Source organism: Ricinus communis, chromosome 7 (assembly GCF_019578655.1).
Source record: "Ricinus communis isolate WT05 ecotype wild-type chromosome 7, ASM1957865v1, whole genome shotgun sequence".
Classification (NCBI taxonomy): Eukaryota; Viridiplantae; Streptophyta; class Magnoliopsida; order Malpighiales; family Euphorbiaceae; genus Ricinus; species Ricinus communis.
The window spans coordinates 4,966,827-4,988,106 of NC_063262.1; the positions used below are offsets into that span (position 1 = coordinate 4,966,827).

At 30.2% G+C, this 21,280-nt stretch overlaps 2 protein-coding genes across 4 annotated transcripts; both read right to left on the reverse strand.

Annotated features, from left to right (window-relative positions):
- Positions 1-6,230: 6,230 nt before the first annotated feature.
- Positions 6,231-9,981, reverse strand: LOC8288725 (COMPASS-like H3K4 histone methylase component WDR5A). The gene is made up of 2 exons (XM_002528864.4): positions 9,048-9,981; positions 6,231-6,810 (listed from the first exon to the last, which is right to left on the reverse strand). The coding sequence occupies exons 1-2, from the start codon at positions 9,720-9,722 to the stop codon at positions 6,517-6,519; spliced, it is 969 nt and encodes a 322-aa protein (XP_002528910.1). The 5' UTR covers positions 9,723-9,981; the 3' UTR covers positions 6,231-6,516.
- Positions 9,982-11,858: 1,877 nt separating this feature from the next.
- LOC8288724 (kinesin-like protein KIN-8B) lies at positions 11,859-19,668 on the reverse strand. 3 transcript variants are annotated; one of them, XM_002528863.4, is made up of 15 exons: positions 19,223-19,668; positions 19,055-19,126; positions 18,794-18,910; positions 18,344-18,432; positions 18,028-18,172; positions 17,834-17,929; positions 17,126-17,217; positions 16,455-16,703; positions 15,173-15,323; positions 14,803-14,865; positions 14,487-14,723; positions 13,964-14,068; positions 13,764-13,877; positions 12,736-13,344; positions 11,859-12,436 (listed from the first exon to the last, which is right to left on the reverse strand). In XM_002528863.4, the coding sequence occupies exons 1-15, from the start codon at positions 19,268-19,270 to the stop codon at positions 12,134-12,136; spliced, it is 2,490 nt and encodes an 829-aa protein (XP_002528909.2). In that variant the 5' UTR covers positions 19,271-19,668; the 3' UTR covers positions 11,859-12,133. The 3 variants fall into 3 exon arrangements, with proteins under 3 accessions (XP_002528909.2, XP_048232607.1, XP_048232608.1); XM_048376650.1 differs by lacking the exon at positions 18,344-18,432 and having other exon boundaries at positions 18,794-19,126; positions 19,223-19,666; XM_048376651.1 differs by lacking the exons at positions 18,344-18,432; positions 19,223-19,668.
- Positions 19,669-21,280: the final 1,612 nt, after the last annotated feature.

A 21,280-nucleotide genomic window follows, 5' to 3' on the forward strand; every position in this document is an offset into this window, starting at 1 on the left:
GTACTAATTATACTTCAAGCTCAAGTGAAATAGAATGGCTACATTGCAAGAAAGATATTCTAAAAAATAAACTAAGGTTTAGCTGCTTAGGATTTCCTTTGAAGTTTATTGGGGTAAACCTATCCGCTTTGTGTATTTTTTTAATATGTTTTCTTCTCCGTTATTATTAATAAAAAATTTAATTATCAAAAAAAGAAAAAAGAAAAGGTCGGAGACCACCACAATAGTGTAAGATATGCAAATCTTTTTTTTTTTTTTTCCTTTTGTTTCCTTCTTAGAGAGAGGGGAGACGGACATTCAATTTCACAAATATAGGGCTTAGTAAAAATGAAGCAATTAGTAAAAGACCTATTGAGTGGTTGCATAATAAAAAAAGCTCGAATTCGAGCTCGTTAAACATTTTTTTATTAAGTTAATTATTAAAAAATCTAAAAATATAACAAAAAATGATAAAAGTTTCAAATTTAGCAAAAAATATCAGATTTGCAATAAAAATAATCAAAATCAACTTTTAAAAATATACCAAAACATGAAAAAATAAAAGTATTACTAAAACAATATGAATAAAAAAAGTAAAGACCATCGGTACATAAAAATTTCAAAAAAATCATATTAAACATATCACAAGTCTGTGTTAACTTAAAGCATATAAATCGGTTCCACTATATCATTTTCTAGTTACTCTCACCTTTTAATGAATAATATTTATATAATTTAAAATAAATTTTAATAGTCTAGGTGTGATATAATAAAATAGATAAAAAAATTTATAATAATATATTAACTTATATAAATTACAGTCTTGATTTATTTTATCTTAGTTTTCAATTTGATTACCATTTATAAATATAAATGTAAATTCAATCCAAATTAAGATTTTTTTTAAAGAAACCGTATGGTCCAGCATCGACATTATACTCTATTGACTCTAAGATTCGAGTTGCATAAATATGATATATTTAAGAACCGAAGAGTATGAGATTGAAAAGAAAATATTTTGTATTAAGGTTAAGATATATAAAGTTTCACAATAATGATAATAACACTTACTATATTCATTTAGACATAATATTTAATTTTTCTTTCTACGCTAGTGCTTGGTTAGTCATGACCTATTATACACTAATTAAGGTTTTAAAAATAAATAATTTTTATTAAATTAGTATAATTAGAGGATGCATTTAGAATATTTTTACCATCAAAAAATGTAACTAAATTTTATAATACACAATAATTCATGAGTAAAATAGAAATTGTATTAATGAGTCAACTTTAGTTTATCTAATTTAAAAAATACTTATTTTATTAATTGTTATAGAATATATTTATTTATTATTTATTAATTTTATTATAATTCTTATTAATAGTATTAACTACACTTAAATATTACAGTTATAATAATAATAATAATAATAATAATAATAATAATAATAATATATTGTTATTATTATTATTATGAATTCGACCTCGAGTTTGTAAATGAGCTTGCATACGATCTTGCTTGTCGAGCTTATAAACGAACATGTTCACGAATTTTACAAACATATCAGATTACGAACTTGTTCGCAAGATTTTTAAACGAACCGAGTTCGAGCTCGAGCTCACAAGCCTGTTCACAAGCTAGTAAACGAGTAAGTTCGTGAACTAACGAGCTAAATTCTGTCAAGCTCGAGCTCGGCTCGTTTAAATTGACAACAACTTCGAACGAGTTTTTTATCAATCAGAGTTCTAAATAGGTTGTGAGACGTTTGATTCATTTATACCCTATAAAGTTTATGTAAACAAATGAGGTCTTGAATTCGTGCCATGGAAGACTCCGATTATATGTCCCTTTAGTCATAATAATAATAATAATACATGTTGAACCATAGAAAGCATTTTATCAAAGAAAAAAGTACAGATAAACAAAAGCAAAAACAAAGTCCTATTTACTAATTCCAAGAAATGACATTGTAACATCGGAAAAAAAAAAAAAAAACTACAAAATATTAAAGCAAATCTTTTTATTCTTTTCTTATTTTCTATTATAAATTTTCTATTATATTTTAAATAATAAAAATATTCTAATTTTAGTTTTGTGTTCCTTGATTCCAATCAAGTTCATTATTTTTTATTCTAATTAAATTATATTAGTCTAACATTCAATTAATTAATGGCTAAATTGAATCGACGTGAATAATTTATGAAGTGTTCATATGAGCTCGTTTATTGCTTGCTGACACATGCCATAAAACTGGTAGACCTATTCATCTTTTGATTTTGGTTTAATTGGCTTTCATCAAACTTAAAAATTAATGGAAGAGAAGATAATTAACATGTACATAAATATAATGGTGAGTCCATCTAACCTGATTATTGATTTTCACTAGTGAGCTACCAAATTTGGATCTCTTTATTTACACTAACTAAATTGTTAATATATTAATTACTAAATTCTTAAAATAATTTTATTTTTAATAAGAATTATTAAAAGTCTTTTATTAAGTTTATTTATTGTCCATCCTTTTTCTCCCTTTACTAGCTTGCAAGGTATTCCAGAATCCTGAATGGGAATATAATTTTACAAAGAATTAAGTTGAACCCAATTTTGTTATACAAAGTTGATCTTCTATCTCCAAGATACTGCATTTTTTACTGTTAAATGCAAAGTCATCCTCAATTTTATTCTTTTAAAAAAAATATGAATTGAAATTAAGATGTTGATCAAGTTAAAATATGAATCTATCACCTCACTAAGTGACAGCTCAACTTTTGATGGTGAGAACTAAACTGAAAATTTTCAATTAGATTTCTTGTTGAATTAATTAAGAGTAGATAGAGACAGTGAAATAAATAATTATTTAACTTTGCATTTAATCAAAATTAAAATTAAATGACTTATATACTAATTTTTTTATTAATAATATAACTAAATTGTAATCAAAAATAAAATTCAGTGGCTATTTAAATATCACAAGTAATATTTATATTGCATTTAATATGATTTCTTAAAGCAAACGAGTTTACATTAAGTCATTATTATCAAATCTGAAATTATTGGGAAACCTTGTGTATACTAGATTTTGGTAGACTCACTCGTATGTGAGGAAAGGATCAGTTTGGTTTTAAACCAAACTAAAATGAAAAAAAGAATAAAAGTGGAATAGGATAGACTAAATAATATAAAACTCGCAAGATGTTCAAATGGCCAAAATAGTCCCTTAACAAGTAACGATGTCCACTTTTAATTAGAAAAACTAAATTAAATTAAGCTGAATGTCCTAACTTATAAATTGGGAACTAGTAATTGCCCCTTTTTTTGGTTAATAACATTGCATTATAATATGAAATGAATAATCTTTGCTCTTTTTATTTCGACTCATTATTTTGCTTCTTCCTAAACTGTATGATTATAAGATAAAAGCATCTACAGGAAACATGGAAAATTAATATATTGGATATAACGAGTAGGGGGCAGGGCACAACCAACCAAGATTTCCATGATCTTCAAATTATATTAAATCTTAATCAAATCAACTGCCTAAGACAAATATGAGGTCTAAAAGGCTACAACTGCCCATCTTATCACTCTTCTATCCTATTCTTTTTAAACCTAAAATCCTTCTTTTAGCGAACTGGAATCCCACAAATATGCATAGTTTTTCAACAATTTATTCAATAATTATAGTTATTGAAAATTAATAAATTCTTACTAAAAAAAAAAATGAATCTTAATTTTTTCGAGCAAAACTGAATTTTGTCATTTAATTAAAATTTCAATATTATTAAAAATAAAAAATTTAGATCTTTTTTTTTTTCGATTTTTTACTCTTCGTAAGATGTCAAATTAATTTTGTTTATCTGAATAGTAAAATTTGATATTTTCTTTTACTTGTCTGTAGGAGAAATGAAAGAATTTTTTCACTCTTATTAATTTTTAGATAAATTATAATAAAATTACTACTCTAGTTTAATATAAAAATAAAATAAAAAAATGCAGCCACGTGGTAATCCGCATTGCGGGCATAATTGTAGAGGTGGTTATGTGAAGCAGGTAATCATATGATATGAGTGGATAGATACCATACGAAAAGTTGGGCTTCTATGGTGCGCAAGCCGTGTGATATTATCATAATATAAGATCAGATTCTTAATAGTCATTGGTTGGATTTTAGTTTTAAATTTGCACGAACGGGTGGGGCCGGGCATTAATAAGACAAGCTGGCAACATCACTTATAATAATAATAATAATAATATCAAAAACATTTCTCCGAACCAAAGTACTGTTTTGTCTTTTGTAGCATTTGTTTGCTTATGCAAATTCTGTTCTTTGCTCCCACGTCACCAAACATCAATTATAGAGGACCTTATTAGTTTTAAGCAAAATGATATATTTTATTAGCATCAATAACAACAAAAATATTGATTTAGAAAAAACCAAATATTTATATTTGTGAATTACCATGGCCAATATATATATATATATAAAAGTATACTAAAATAATGCATCATTATTAACCAGTGAAATAACATTGATTTATTATTTTATTTTACATTTTTTATCAATAAATTAAAAAAATATTATATTTATCTATAATAATTAGTGCATTTAATAACTATAAAGAGATAAATTATGATGAAAAATAAAAATAATATTATCATATAACTTTGTCATAGATAAAAATATTAAAGTAATAACAAAATAATACTATTTGCTCAAAAATATAACAAATTTATACTTACAATATTTAAAAGTATACTAAAATGCTAGTAAAAGAATATAAAAATAAAAAATTTATTTAAAAGTGTCAAGAAGAATAACAACTAATTAGATTTTATGACAGTAAAAAGATAGACAGAGATGAACAATAAAAATAATTATATAATACTTTTATTAAAAAAATAATATTACAATAACACAAAAAATACTATAATGCAATTTAAAAACTGTATAAAGAATTTATTTAGTCGTATAAATAAATTTTTAATATTTTAAATTATAAAAATAAAATTTTATAGTCCATTTTTCATATATTAAGTAAAAATAAAACTTCAAAAACAAAGCACTATTCAAAAACAAAACTTCTTCATGCCCACTTTTGATTGTATGATGTGAATATAGCGGGGGTTTTCTTTTTATTATTGAAAAGAAAAGCCTCCTAATTTATTATCGAGATTGTCATCAAAGGTTCAACAACATACAGTAGGCTCGCTCACATAATATCCTTACACAAGAATTGTTCCTCTCAGGGCAGCTGACTTGCACACTATGGTTTTGTCGGAGGGATATAAATCTAGCATTGTTTCTCCACTATCTAATTTCTAAACACTCACCGACCTATCTGTGTTCACTCCTGAAGGAGGTAGCCTGCCTCTCCCCAAAATTGGTCTCCATCCAATCTAATTATAGATTTATAAATATTCTGTATCGAAAAAAATTTGTATAGTCAAGTCTAACATAATTGCTACGTACTAACAGGTGCAAATAAACTGAGCCGTTTGCGAATTACTCGAAGCTCGATTCAATAAAGTTCATTTATTAAAACAAACAAGTCGAGTTTAAACTTACTAGTGTTAGACTTATTTAAACTCACGAGCTAGCTCGTTTATGAACTCACGAATTGAATTTATTTTTTATATTAAAAATGTAATCTAATTATTTAAATTTTATATTTTAAATGTATATTTTATTTTATGTACAATTCATTTTAAATTATAAAATGAATTTATATAGTTTATAATTGTATACTTAATAAACTTAAACTTAATAAGCTTTATTTTGAACTTGAATTCGAGCTTAAATATAAGCTTGTATATGAGTCAAATTTAGCTTGTTTATATAGAATACCAAGCTAATTTATGAGTCAAGCTTGAATTTAACTCGTTTATGTAGTATATCAAACTAATCGCGAGCCGAGCTCAGTTAGTTTTATGCGAGCCAAGCCTGAACATTAAAAAGCTCGACTCGACATGGCTCGTATCGTTTGCACCCCTACTACCACTGATTGCCTTCAGTTGACAAAAATAAAATGATCTGCATTCTATAAAGCCAAAATTAGTCGTATGCCCTGTTGAGACGAGATGCAATGTACCAAAAATAATTCTAAGCTGCTATATTAGCCCGAATTAGGTTTTTGAGTTCTTGGTACAGAAGACCAACTTCCAACCCAGTTTTCTGTAGCCCGACATATATAAAGAGAGAGAGAGAGAGAGAGAGAGAGAGAGAGATAGAAAGACTCGAACCATAATCTCAAGAGGACAAAACGCAGATGCTACTTTTAACATTAGCTGATACAAGTCAGAAGTCCTAAAGTACATCGGCAGGGCAATTAAGCATATTAAACTACATGGACTTGGTGAGGGGGCAAACAGGGTAAGAATCTCATGCTCTCACGTACCAATGGCATGGGTCTAGATAGAAAATTGAAGAGTAGAAGCTCCAACCAAAACCCAACCCAACAATACTCCCTTCATGGTAAAAATCTTCACTTATGCACAGATGGAATCATGATATGGAACTGCAACCATATATTTAATCATTCTTTTCCCTGAGTCCAGATCCTCACGGTATTGTCCTTGCCAAGAGCACCAGAAGCAATCATGTTTTGAGTGGGATGACATGCAACTGATATTACAGTATCAGTGTGGCCTTCCAACTTCTGAACCACTTTCCTGGTCTGAAGTTCCCACAAATATACACAATTATCCTCAGAACCGCTGACGATGTACTTCCCATTTGTTATAGAAAAGGCGGATGAAAGGCAGAACTTGGAATTGACATGCCCAGTGTATGTCTTCAAAAATTTCCCTGTTGAGGAATTCCACAGCCTCTGAAGATACAAAATAGCAGCCCAGATCAATCACCAAGAAAAAAAATAGCAACTGAAAACTGTTAAAGAGAATTAACAATAGCAATCCAATGTAAAACTAAATGATCAGTATAAATGAAGCTATTGAACAAATGACCTATGTTTAGTTATTGTCCACCATACATGAAAAACTAAAATAACAGTAACTTTGATATGCAAACTCCACTTGAGCAAACAACAGAAAGCATCATTAGAGCCAAAATAAATTGGCATTCTCCATTGTTTCTGATATATTATTCTCCATTATTTCTGACATTTTACTCACTTTGAGTGCTATAAAAGAGCCAGAAGGAAATAAAAAACCACCGAACTTTACCAATGCAAGGCAGTAAGTTGCATATCAACAAGGTAATAACTGAGCAAACCAAAAAGGATATTCAACAGACTGAAGCAGGACATGATACCCATATATATAGCTTAAACCTTGCACACTCAACTTTATAGCACAAGAATTCAGCTAAAAGGAGATAATATACAAGAATGAAAAAAAAAAAAAAATTGTCAAGATTCCTCTACGAAAAAAATTCAGAACAGAAAATTTAATAGATAATAAACTACAGTGGAGGAGCAAGAAAGTTGTCTTAGCCCATAAGGGCATATCAGATTCAACAATTAGATAGGTTTCAAGGGTTATTCCCTACGACATAACGAAAGGTACACCAACCGATATAGATGTTCAAAAGCATTACTAGTGAATTAAGCGGGCAAAATATTGTTTTGGCAGACAGATAAGCCACTATGATCATAGAGAAAAAGGTGTAGCCACAAAAAGAGTTAACATTTCCAAGAAAAAGAGGGCAGGTAGAAGAGTCCAAATATGCCCAAAGTAACTGATAAATGAGAAGTCATCATTTGAACAGGAAGACTGTTTCCCTTCGATATCCAAACAAGAGCCACCAATATGTATAGTGAGCAAGTATGCAAACAAGGTTCCAGTAAGCATATCCAGGCAATAGGTCCAAGCCTAGAAAAACTACTCCAGGAAAAGGATAAATTGCATATGATCCCAAATTATAGGCACAAACTCTATTTATGAAACTAATAACAGCTTTTCCAGCTGAAGGCTTTGATATCAGAAAAAGTAACAAAAGATCCTCATATTATGGAACCAAAATGGATATAGCAGCTGGAAGGCTTTCATATCAGCAAAAGTTCCATAAAGGGTCATCTTCAACCTAAGGGGGTAAGCAACCAAAACCCTACTACTCATATGTTATTTCCTTTTCTCTTCAAGGAGTACGACTTTAGGATGGACTGGCTTGTTAGACAAGCTGTCCAGTGCATTGAGCAAGATATCATTTGAAAGAAGTTAAATCCTTGAGGTAAGTGCAAACTAGCTAGGAAGTCATTGAACAAGATATCTAGTTAAAGTCCTAATTTTTAAATCATGCATTATCTTTTAAGGTCTTACCCTGGAGTTCCATCATTCCTCATCTGTTTTGTTCAAACCAAGTCCATCCCTTTGCTGGAGCTCATTTTCTCAGAATAACTGTGCTATCAGTAACTACAGCTACCTAAAGTTCAGAAATCCCATTTCCTAAGAGAAAAAATGGAACTTTCTGTTTTATTTCCATGACAATTTACAAAGACAAATTATTAGATTGGCTGAATTTCACAGGTGATCAAACTAAACCCCATCTACTGATAAACCAGAAACCCTATTTGATATGAAAAAAGATAGTATGATGGTATACAAAAACTAATTAGATTAGCTGAATTTTCACAGGTGATCAAGTAGATCTAGTTACTTAAAGTTCAGAAACCGTATTTTTTCAGAGAAATTTAAGGGGAAAAAGAAACAAGATCGTATATTTCTGCCTTACTTTTACATGATAGTGTACAAAGAATAATTAGATAAATTTCACCAGTGAAGTTTACTTCAAATTTTCAACTCAATGAAATTTCCAAAGCAGCACAAACAAACCATTCTATTCTAATTCAGAGAAAAATTAAAAAGAAAATTAAAAACCAACACTTTGCAACAAAGCATGAAAGGAACTATTATCAAGAAAAAAAATTCACATATCAAACACGCTAACGACAAAGCAATTTAGAAAAAGTTTCTAGAAAGTATTATTATCTAGTGCCCCTTCACTTTATATGCACAATCAGAAAAGAAAAAATTTAAAACTCTATACGAACCCAAAATATTATCACATAACTATTAAGCAACATGAAAGAAAAAAAAATAAACTTACCAAAGTATTATCCAAGGTGCCAACAAGAATAAATTTGCCATTAGGAGAAAACTTAACGAAAGAAACAGGAGGATTCTCATCATCAATTAAAGTCTTGACACAATGACCAGTACCGGAATCCCAAATTCTACATAATCCATCATAACTACTAGAAACAATCAAAGACCCATCCCGATTAAAATCAACAGCAGTAACAGGATCAGAATGTGCAGGAAGTACTTTCAAACATTTCCCAGTCTTAACATCCCAAATCCGCACCGTTTCATCAAAAGAACCAGACACAATCATGTTAGATTGAGGGTTAAAATTGACACAGAACACATAATTGGTGTGGCCATTTAAGGTTTTGATTTGGGACCCAGTCGTGACGTCCCAAAGACGGATGGTTTTGTCGTCGGAGGCGGAGACGAGGAAGCGGGAATCGGAGGAGAAGGATACGTCGGAGACGCCTTGCTCGTGGCCGTGGAATTCGTGGAGAGGAGTGAGAGGAGAGGTTGGAGGGTTTGATGGAGAGAGAGAGTAGGTTTTTAGGGTTTTGTCGGCGGAGGAGGAGGCGAGGAAACGGCCGTCGGAGGAGAATTTGAGGGAGGAGATTGCGCGTTTGTGGCCTGTTAGTGTTTGGGTTAGATTGTAGGGTTTGTAGGAATCGATTGCTGTGTCATCTGTTGTGGACATTGTTTGGGTTTTAAAGAAGGGTTTGTGAATTTGGGGTTTTAAGTGAGAGACTGTGTGTGTGTTTGAATTGAAGTGGAGAAGACAAGCACTTGAACTACTTTAGACGCCGTTGTGGATTCCGAGTCCTTCTGTTTTTTCTTTTTTCTTTGTATGAAATTATTTTTTCAAAATTACTTACAATTCAGTTGTTTTCTCTTTTTTACAAATCAGTTTTTTAAATCATTAAACTAAATATTTAGGGAACGGCTATGATCGCTTAAGTTTTCTTTTGTTTATCTTTCAAAAGAAAATAAGTAAAACTTGTTTGCTAAAAGTTATTCAGTTTTTAAAATTATTCAGAAAAATAAAAAATTTCTTTATAAAACCTCAAGTCGTTTGTCGGATTAAAATTTTTATCTTTTTTAATTTTTAGATTTAATTCTTATATATATATATATATATATATATAAATTTTAAAAATTTAAAATATATTTTTAATATTATTTTTTGACATATAAATTTTTATTTAATATATAAATTTATTTTTAACATATAAAATTTAAATTTATATTTAATTTTATAATTTTTATTAATTTTTCGGTTAATAAATTATATTTTTAATTAAATACTAATTCTAATATTAAAAAATAGTATATTAATAATAGATTAATTTTTTATTAGATAATTATTAGTTTTTATTATATAATAATTATTCTAAGAATAGAATATTAATTATATTTTAATGTTATATTAATTAATAAATTAATTTTTAATTATATAATAATTTTTATTTTTAAAAATAGTAATATTAATTATATTGATAGTATTAATTTATACAATATTAAAATTAATTAATTAATATTTTTAAATTAATATAAAAAGACTAATAAAATTTTAGAATAAAATCAAAAATTAAAAATCTAATTTATTATTAATTTTAGATAATAATGAATAAATATTAAATATTAAATTTAATTTTATAATTATATAATAATAATAATAATAATGACTGTTGAATACAAAAGTAAATAGCTATTTTTATTAACTTAGAAAGAAAATAATTCTTATTTTTATTTGTCTATATTTTATTATAATTTTTGTTGAATTTTTAGATTATTTAAAATTAAAAAAAATAAATATAAATTAAAAAATTTACATTTTAAAGTACAGAATTTAGGATGGATTGATTGATTGTAGAAGTAAAAGCTTTTAAGATTTGATTACAAAAAGAATATATAATAACTGCTATATAGCATATATTAATCTGTCCCAAAAGCAGAGGTAAATATATTAGTGTAAACAATGTCTACAGACGTAAACAGAAAAATAGCAAGCAGTAATAGCATCCATTCTCATGTTATAATGAAGCTTAAAAGAAAGCTCAAAAGATATAGGAAAAACACATATTTTACCATATATCTATTTTTTTTCTTATTTTTTGACAATTACCCATATATTTTTATTTATATATTTTCAGTTCCTGCATTTTTATTTTTATTAATATTATATTCTTATATAACGGTAAATTAATATATGTAATATACGTTGCATTAATGTGAATATGAATATTTTTTTAAACCTTTTTATACATTTACCTTATATATTTTTCTTTTTTAAAATTAATCTTTATACTTTTATTTTTAGCAATATTGGTTCCTCTAATTTTTCATTAGTATATACATAAATTTATTCTTAATATATTTCTAATAACTAAAAATATATATAATTATTAAGATTATAGAAAAAAAAATATTTAAATGGGCATTTAAACTTTCTAATTTATATATATATGTATTTATTTCTAATAAACATTTTAATTGTCATTAGCATTTGTATATTCTACTAATTAACTTATGATTTGACTACAAATATTCTTAATTAAGATAATAAATTAAATTAGAATGTAATAACTATTTTTACTATTTATGTTATTAAATTTAAATAATGAATTTTAAGGAGTTAATGTTGTTAAAATTAGAGTACATGGAACAAATATTTAAAAAAATTTAATAGAAAAACTTTGAAAATTTATTTATATTTTTACTTACATGCGCTAAGCTTCTTTTAAAAAAGGATCTAAGATAAATAAAATAAAAATATAACAAATAAAAGTGTAAGAAGAAATTGTGAAAAAGAATAAAAGTACTTGGTGCCAAATATGAAATTTTCCAAAAATATATACATAAACGTGGTATGAACAATATTCAACACGTTAGCATGTTCGAACGTACATCCAGCTACTTACAAACTAAAACCTCTGGTTTCCTCCTCCGTTTCCTTCAGCTGAAAGGGGAAACAAAAGAATCTCCTGCCTACTCCGCCTACACAAGAATACTCCTATGCTACTTCAGTTATGTACATCTGAATGGGGGGGAAAATCAGAACAAAGGTAAGGGGGAAATAGCACAGAAGGGCACAAAAATACACGAGTGCTATACAAAATTAGAGGGGTGAATTCTGGTGCCAGAACTAGGAGTTACAAAAGAGATCTGCCCTGCAGTAGAGAATGAAGGAATGTGTGATAGATTTTGGCCACTAGATGGTTCAGTGTGCTGAAAAATATGGTTTGAACTGTGCAGCCCTGAGGCCTGTTCTAAAGGGTTGTTGTGTCCGAAGAAGCCTCTGGCTGTTCCACCATAGCTCATCATTGCTCGTTTTTGCAACTCTTGGCTATGACTCATTCCAGAAAGAGGAGCTTCAAATAGATGCTGCCTTGAAGCATTGTTCCATGCATCCTGTATTACAAGGCTAGCAGAAATTAAAAGATAAAAATTTGGCAATCAACATGAGGAAAATTACCAGAAAACTTGAAAATTCTAAAATTGCGCATGCTAATTGTCACTATGATAAAGGGGCAGATGAATAAGCATAAGTTGAAGACAGTTCTACTCTCACCCAGACTGAAAATTGAACAGTAATAAACAATGCTAGTGCTCAATGCTATCAGGGGTGGGGTAGAGAGCTAAATTAAAAATAAAAAGGAGTAGCAGAGAGAGGGGAAAAAGAAGGGAAAATATAAGAGCACAATTCATACCTCAAGCTGATGGCTAAAATCAGCCCTGAAAGGTGAAGCTGATTGAAAGCCATCCTTACAAGGGGAAGCCCAAGTTCCCAACTCTGGGCATGAACTGCACAAATCTTGAGGACGCTTAGTAGGAGTGCCAAACCAGGAACCTGGAAAATTACCAGCCCAGTGATCAGTACTCTTCCTCAGCCTCAGATATGCTGGGGGTGATTGATCATGAGACGGCATGTAATAGGAACTATAGTGCTCTTCCCTGCAAAAAGCCCGACTGGCATCCCAAGGCCCCTTGGAAAATGACCTTGAGCCAAAGTCTTGAAACTGTTGGAAGACGTGGGCTCCAGAAAAGGATTGACCAATACAAGGACTATTTCCTGTGGAAGGATACCTGCCCAAGGCAGAATCAGAATACGGTGACTGCTTATTTGCAACCCCCAGATGGGGGATCATTGTCCAATCTTCAATTATTATTCCGTGTTTCACTGCAAGGTCCAATACGCGTTTCTCATCAAGTCCTAGCCCCATAAGCAAGTTCCACAGTTTTCTTTGTGCCTGTCGTTGATTGTGGATGATTTGATCCCTCATTGCCATTTCAAACTGAAGCTCAGTATTAGCCATGCCCTACGTAAATGCCAAGCAACCGTTGAGTCATTAAATCTAACAGAAATTCTATGAAGCAATATTTATTAGAGAGGATAATTCATGGTTTCATATTCTTCTAGTTTAATGCCCAAACGGCCAAAACCAGTGGTAATCATGAAAGCTCAGAGCCATCCTCCATTGGAAAACTAGCAACATAATTAAAAAAAAATGACTTAACAAGAGTGAATGCTTACTAATATGTGCTTGGTTTAAAGATTAACAAAATCCCAGGTACATCTTGAAGTTAAGAGTAATCAGTTCCCTGACCATTTTTGTTACAACTACTACATAATTATTTATTTACAAACTACACCAGCCTATTTTAGAGTATATGATACAACTCCCAAATCCAATTTTCAGAACAGTCGCATTCCAAGTAATTCGGAGCATTTACTCACCAGAAGCCTATACTGGCTAAGAATGCGCAAATACGTTTTATTACCATCCTTACTAATTGCTTTCTCAATCATATCTTGGAGTTGGCACCGGTGCTTCTCATTTGCTTCAATTTCCTATTAAGAAATAAAGTTGAGCACAAGGTCAAATACTAACACAGTCTGTGTTCCTAACAAGAACCCAGTTCGAGCAGATACTTCACCTTTTGATAATTAATGCCAGCCTCGTCGTTGTCACGGATGTTATCAAGAATGACTTGCCGCCTTGCCCTCAAAGCCTCTACAACTGCTCCTTCCTTTTCAATAGCCTATGACAAAGAGAGAAGAAAAGCACAGTATTTAATAACAGAATTAATTATGGAATAGGAGAGCCTTTATAATTGTTCTTTCCTTCTCAAAGACCTGTAACAGAGAATGCAGACATTTATAATTTCAACAACTCATGAATTTTCTACAAGTATTACTGTTTTCTGTTTGCTAAGAACCACATCCTTCAAAAGATAAATTTAAAATAAAGGAGAAACTACAGTTAAGCATTCTGCATGTTGAGCTGTCTATCTATCATAAGGATACAATATATCTGATCACTAAGTGAGGACTTTTGGAAAATATAGAGTTCAAGTAAATGTACACTCAAGCCTAGCATAGAAAATACAATCACCAATTCTTGTGCTCAGTTTCCTTGACTTAGTCATGTGACTAAAAGAAAGACCAACAAAATCTAACCTGTTGCTTTGCAATGGCATCATCAAGATGTTGGAGTTCAATGCGGTTATGAAGATTAGTCTCCTCAAGTTCAAACAATGCCTTCTGTAAGTTTATTCTTTCCTGAACATTTTCACTGGTTTCACAGCTCAAAATATTCAACCACGAAAGCTCATCATCTACAGCTTTTTCAGCAGGTTTGACACTTAGTAAGGATTCCTTATTAGCCAATTCTTTTCGCAAACGACAAACCTCAATCTGAACAATCAAGTACATTACAATCTGATCCAATCATAACTAACTAATTGACACAAACAAAATACATGCAACAGCATACCTGAAGATTGTCAATCATCTTCTGGTAATCTGACACATGGGTATCAATTGTGCCAATGTTTTCCTGAGAAATAAATTAAGAGATTTTCAAACTTATGCAAGCAACAGTAGCTACTCGTTGATGGTGCTAGTCAAGCTAGTGATGCAAAGAGATTTTCGAACATTAACTATAATGCATGACGTTCAATTACAAAGAATCAGGTTCCCACATTGCAATGCAGAGGATGATTCAACATAGACAACAGAAGAGAAACATGAAAAATAAATCTTCATTAGTAATTGTTATTGAATGACCTAAAGCAACAAATTTCATCAGACGTAACCATGAGAATTTTCCAATTTACTTTCTTTCTGGATAAATATGATCTTACCTGAATATGCGTCTTTATTTCCTTTGCTCGGTCAGCATATTTCAAGGTATTTATCGTATGATGATACTGGTTGTTTGCAGGGGATATTGTAGCAACCATGACAGTCTGAGAATTACCACTCAGACCATCTTTAAGTATACGTGTTAATTTGCTGTAAAGTACTGATATTAGCTACATCACCAGGAAGGACACAGGATAAATCAACTGTTACAGTGCTCATACAGAAAAAAAAATTTAAAAGGCCTAATACATATACAGACGCCTGAAATCTTCCCTTGTTGCCACTTGACGCCGATTTTTCAAACATTTCAACTGCAATTTTTGGGATACACAAATGAGAACTTATTCTCAGTTTAACTAAGGCTTATTCTCAGACACGCCGTTAGACAAAAACTATTAAATGAATAAACTAAAAATTATTCTCTCTATCATGCTTGAAATTTTCCCTCGAATCTAACAGTTTGGGGAAAATCAGTTCCAAAAAACCCTAAATCCAAAATCTCATTCCTCAATTAGAAATTGGTATCAGTGAGCGATGGCTTATCATAAATGGAAGGATCAGCGTCAAGTTTTTTAATCAGCTGTTAATTTGGGTAAATTTCATGAGAAAAATTATCAAAATTCCTAGGTTTTGTGGCTTGTTTGCAAAGTGAAGAAAAAAATCTTGATGTTTCTAGGTTTTCCCTTTTCTTTTTCTTCCTTGTACTGGTTCTTGTATTTTTCTTTTAGGGCCTCCTTACATCTGGTTGGTTTTTCTTTTCTCATGTTAGATATAGTTCATCTCTTACTAGTGATGCACGGAGAATATCATTCCTTAACAATGATTCTTTTCCTTTGTTTTCTGAACATGCTTCTGATTTGTATCATGGTTGAAGGATGAATTCATGGTTATCGATGATCACTTGTTATTTTTTTTAACTAATATTCAATTATAATTTAATTATATTAAATTTCAAACCATTAAAAAATAAAAATATGCGAAGACTTTAATCTTTTCACTTGCTTATTGAGGCGGTTCCTCCTCATGTTTGGCCTTGTATTTCTGAAATCTTTGCCTCTGCTCTTTAATGGGGTCCCTTTTTCATTGGAAAAAAAAAAAATCTTTTCACTTACCTTGCTCATGTATGGACACAACCCTGCTAGGTAGTCAAAGTGTTTAAATGTGCCAAAGAAGACGATTCAAGTGTCCATAAGATTCGGATAAAAGGTTTAGGGTGCTAAACGGCAAAAAGTAAAAAGTTAAGGTGTCTGGATGTGCAAACTAATAAATGGCAAAAGATACCTGTTGCGGTAAGGGACATAAGCAAGACCCTTCTTTTGTTGCTTCCCCAAGGCATTAATGCAGTTTGCTAAAGCAAGAAGGGAACGGTTAATATTAGCTCCATCTCTTAGCTTTTGGCCTCCACTGTTTGTTTCAGATGCTCTTTCACTGCCAGCAAGATCCACAAGCGCAAGTTTACCTTTCATTACTTGATTCCGATACTTGTTTCTCCGCTTTCTTTTCACAATTATCTCTAAAACAGCATGTGATCTGGTAATATGAAAAACGTTATGACTATCTTAGGAAGCATTTGTATATCACAAGGAAAGGGAAAAGAAAAAATGAAGAATAATTTTCCATTACTGAAAAGCTGATAGCAGTACTATTAAAAGATGACAGAACTTGAACTGCAATGCTAAAACCTCTCTTCCCACAATTTGAAGACACATTTTCTTGACTTCAAGCACAAATTTGCAAATCTTAACCATTGTTAACGATAAGCCTTTACAATTTAGAGTAAGAAAAAGAAAATCAGTGGTTGCAAAATCAAAAAATTTGATAATGATGGAGTTAATTAAACACTATTCAAACCTAGCTGTGCTGCAATGAAATTAAAAGAGCAGGAATTTCTAATATAGATTCTAAAGTCAATTCATGAGAATCACTTGGGACTGAAAAGGATATTGACGAACCGAGATGATGTTGCATTAGCCTCTGTGCTCTCTGTCTTCCGCCGACTATTTCCCATGTTCAATAGTTCAAGAATCTTGTTAGCAGATTGAACCTATACAAAAGCAGATATCAAGGACTCATTAGCATCCTGACCATAATGAAATTGGGGAAACATCAACACCAAGAGGCTGAAGAACTAAAACCATGGCTTTAAAGAAACAAAACAAAAAAAAAGCAAAAAAGGAAATACAACATAAGCAGGCGTAATGCACGAGGAGCCAGACAAATCTCTAACTGTAAGATCTAGTATATGGTATTCTGCAATGTATGATATAGCAACTAGAAACATCATTTGATGTAACTAAACATGCTGATAAAGAGACTAATTCTCCAGGATAAAGCCACTGCAGATGGTGGAACACTCATTACAATTCTACTTTTTGAAGTACTTATGTCAGAATATTTTAAGATGACATGGTCTTTAACCAGGTTATCACAAAATGATCATATAAAAGGTATGAATTATGTAACTCATTCAATAAATAATGGTCTGTCAAATATAAAATCCTGAAAGTACTGATAAATCAATTAGAAAGTCCTTAAATAAAAATGAATTAAAGTCAGACCTTCATAATTTCATCCCATAATTATGAAAACCATACAATATCAGTAAAAGAAACTAAGTTTAAAACAATGCTGCTAATTGAATAACAAGGAATAAAATGAACCTTAATACATCTCAACCCCACAACAATTATTCCTTGCTCTGGATCCTCTCGAAGTTCCAAATGACCTGATGATTTCTCAAGCAAATCATAGATAACCTAAATTTATAAGAAAGTCGGAGGTTAAAAAGTTGACACATGAAATTAAAGAACATCTTCACCATCTACAGAAGTTCATAATTTGGGAGATACTATACCTCATTGTAGACTTCAAGGTAGGAACAGGAGACTTCAAATTCATCAGAGCTCTTATCCTTTTTTATAAGATCAAAAATGGCATGCAAACTGAGAACCATAAGTCCAGGATCATCTTGGGTCCCAACCATTGTATATGTTTTACCACTGTAAAATTAAGCAAAATTATGAAAATGGCTGGCACATCTAATTATTCTTATTAAAAAAAGAAAAAGAAAAACTGTGTAGTGAAAGTATTTTCATCATTTACAGTGCCAGACATTCAATCACATTGAAATTAAGCCCCATTTTAAAAATATTACTAGGTAATGTCAATACCTTCCAGTTGAACCATATGCAAAAACAGTGACATTTAAACCTTGAATAACCCCAGAGACTATAGAAGATATACTTCTATTGTAAACAGCCTGAACACGCAACAAAAGCAAATTTAAAACAGGTCATAAACAAACAATCTCAGAATAGCATCTAGATCCTTACTAACCAAAAGAATAAAATTACAACTTATAATTTTTTATAAATTTGAGTAACTCATCAAAACCTACACGATTTGAACTCTGGCAGAATCATGTTGCTTCATTTCTTTCAAAATGCTCTTTTTGAAAAAAGAAAATATAAAATTGAAAAAATTGAATTTTAGTGACAATGAGCTTCGAGAATTGACTAAATAGAATTCAATTGAATTGAGCTCCTGCATTTGTAGTTGCCTTCCGATAGAAGATGAAGAAAAGATCAAAATTTCTATGAAATGAATGAAATGTGACATACCAAATTAGTAGAATCAGGACCAAATGCATAATCAAAACAATATTTCTTCTCTTTAGTTCGATTCTGTATACGATCAAGATAGTCCTTTGACAAGTCAGGATCCAGTATAATCACCTCCTACACCCAAAAAAAAGCTTCAATTTTTCCTCATTAACAATCATAACAACAAAAAAGAATACAAAATCAGAATTTCATTCACAATCATAACAACAAAAAAGAATCCAAATCAGAATTTTAAAAAAAAGAAAAGGCAGACAGCACCTTATTGTCATTAACACGAACAATATTACGACCACGCTCTCTCTCGGTTAACGGTCTACACTTCACAGCAACCTGCAAAAGAATTGATCACATCACCTGTAAAATGAAAAATCCAAAGCATTTTTACTATAAAAATAACAGTATATTAAAAAAAAAAAAAACACTAACCGTAAGAGTTGTACTTCTTTTGGTAGCTGGAGCTCTAATGGTAGGCATTTTTAATCACCATTAAAGGATTTCAATTCAGAAAAACGAGTTTTCAGCTTAAGAAGCTCAGAACAAAAGCCCTAACACACACAAAAATCAATACAGGAGCTTGAAGTTTAACGCATTCCGAGAATAACAAGAACATTTATACTAACTCACATTTGCCTCAAAAACTGTAAATAGAGGGAAAGTAATAACTACATTTCAAACAACGAAAACGAAAAATATTGTAGAAACGGAGCGTGTGGCTAAGAGAAGAGGGAATTTGAGTGAACGAATTGTTAAAAGGAGAAGTGTAGAAACGAGAACGCGTTTCTTTTTTTTTCTGTAAATTGCAGGAAAGTGTAATTAAAGACAATGAGAGAGAGGAGAGAGGAGGAAAGATACGGTGGTTGGTGGTGTAGGGTAATTGTAGTGCAGCGTAATAATAGTAGTTAGTGCCATGTAATTACGAAGAGGAAGAGAAAACCCAAAGAAGAGGGAAGTTGTCTTGTTTGTATGTTAGCCAGTGATATTGACCGTTGGATTAGTATCAAAGTTTTTCAACCTAACACTTGTCCAGTCTAAGTGTATCCGCCTTCACAAATAAACTATACGAATTTTATAATATAGTTTGGATAATTTATATTATATTTTAATTAATCTATTATTATAAGGACATATATATATATATATATATATATATTTTATTTTTTTTAAATTTCTATATTTTATAAAATTGTTTGTGTGTGTGTGTGTGGTTGATAGGGGAGGAGTTATTAGAAAAGGATTAGAAGTAAATAAAGGTTTGGTTTGTTACCAAACTTTGGAAGGTGATGTTGTTGTTGATGGCTTTTTTGAGGAATTGGGGCCAAAGGTGATTATGATTTCTTACTACAAATCTTTAGTGGCTTGCAAATGTATAAATGTATATGGGTGCTCTTATTTTGGGGGGTATAATAGATAATTTGCTAGGTTGCATTTGTATTAATATATTTGTTTTTCTCCTTTTGCCAAAATAGTAGCTTTAAGGCAAGAGTGATTCTATTATTTAATAAATATTCTTTAAAAAAAAAAAAGTCATGAAATGGACTTGCATTAAAGACCATGAATACTTGTTGTGGCTTGCAATGGCCATATATACCAATTGCATTTACTCATCTTTTCTCCATATTAGCATCTAAAAAAGCTCAAGGGTTTAATTACTCATACTTTTTGCTTTCTTTAGTAATAGCTGAAAATTGGTGTATGTAATTTGACATTCTAGTCAAAATTAATGTAATTTATATAAAGATATAAAATAGATATTTATATCATAATTAATATTTGTTAATATTCTTTTTCAATATCTGATAATGATTTTTAAATGATTAAAGTAAACACCGATTTTAAAATGGTATAAATACAATTATAATTAATTCAAACATATACTTTAAATATATATATATATATATATATATAATAGATAGATTTAGATTTTATTTATTTTCTAAACTTTGAGAGGACTTACTCATTTTCAATGACCAAAGATTTTAATAAAATCGAATTCTTAAAATTAAACTTATATTTAATATATTATAAATATTAACTCAATTAATTAGTAAAGGAAAAAAAAAACTCATAATCTTATTCATTCTACTTTTTTTTTTTGTATTTATATATATATATACTCTCTTTCATAATCTTAAACATATTATGACTTTAAAAATATTATTAGGAAAACAAAACTCCATCTCTAATAAAGGAAGATAGAGATTAGTGATAAGAAAAATAATGTGAATCTCTCATATGGATTAAGAATAATTAAACAAGATACTTCACTATAAAATATATTTTTTTGATATATGATTATAAAGATTTTGACTAAAATCTCTATAAAAAGACATTAAGATGCGAGAAATGTTATAATTTGGCATGGTTGAAGGTTGGTCTGCTATCACATCTCATCAAGAACATGCATGATTGGAGGGCAAACCCACTTTATAAACAAATTGGACAACACTTTGTTTATGAAAGTTTGATTTAACAGTAAATGCATAT

Excerpts from the sequence above, each read along its gene's own strand:
- LOC8288725 (XM_002528864.4), bottom strand. The coding sequence starts at position 9,722 with ATGTCCACAACAGATGACACAGCAATCGATTCCTACAAACCCTACAAT. Across the intron at positions 6,811-9,047 it reads GCACCTTGGATAATACTTTG|AGGCTGTGGAATTCCTCAAC; the intron begins GTAAGTTTATTT and ends TTGTATCTTCAG.
- LOC8288724 (XM_002528863.4), bottom strand. The coding sequence starts at position 19,270 with ATGCCTACCATTAGAGCTCCAGCTACCAAAAGAAGTACAACTCTTACG. Across the intron at positions 15,324-16,454 it reads TATGTCCCTTACCGCAACAG|CAAATTAACACGTATACTTA; the intron begins GTATCTTTTGCC and ends AGTACTTTACAG. Across the intron at positions 14,069-14,486 it reads ATGCCATTGCAAAGCAACAG|GCTATTGAAAAGGAAGGAGC; the intron begins GTTAGATTTTGT and ends TCTTTGTCATAG.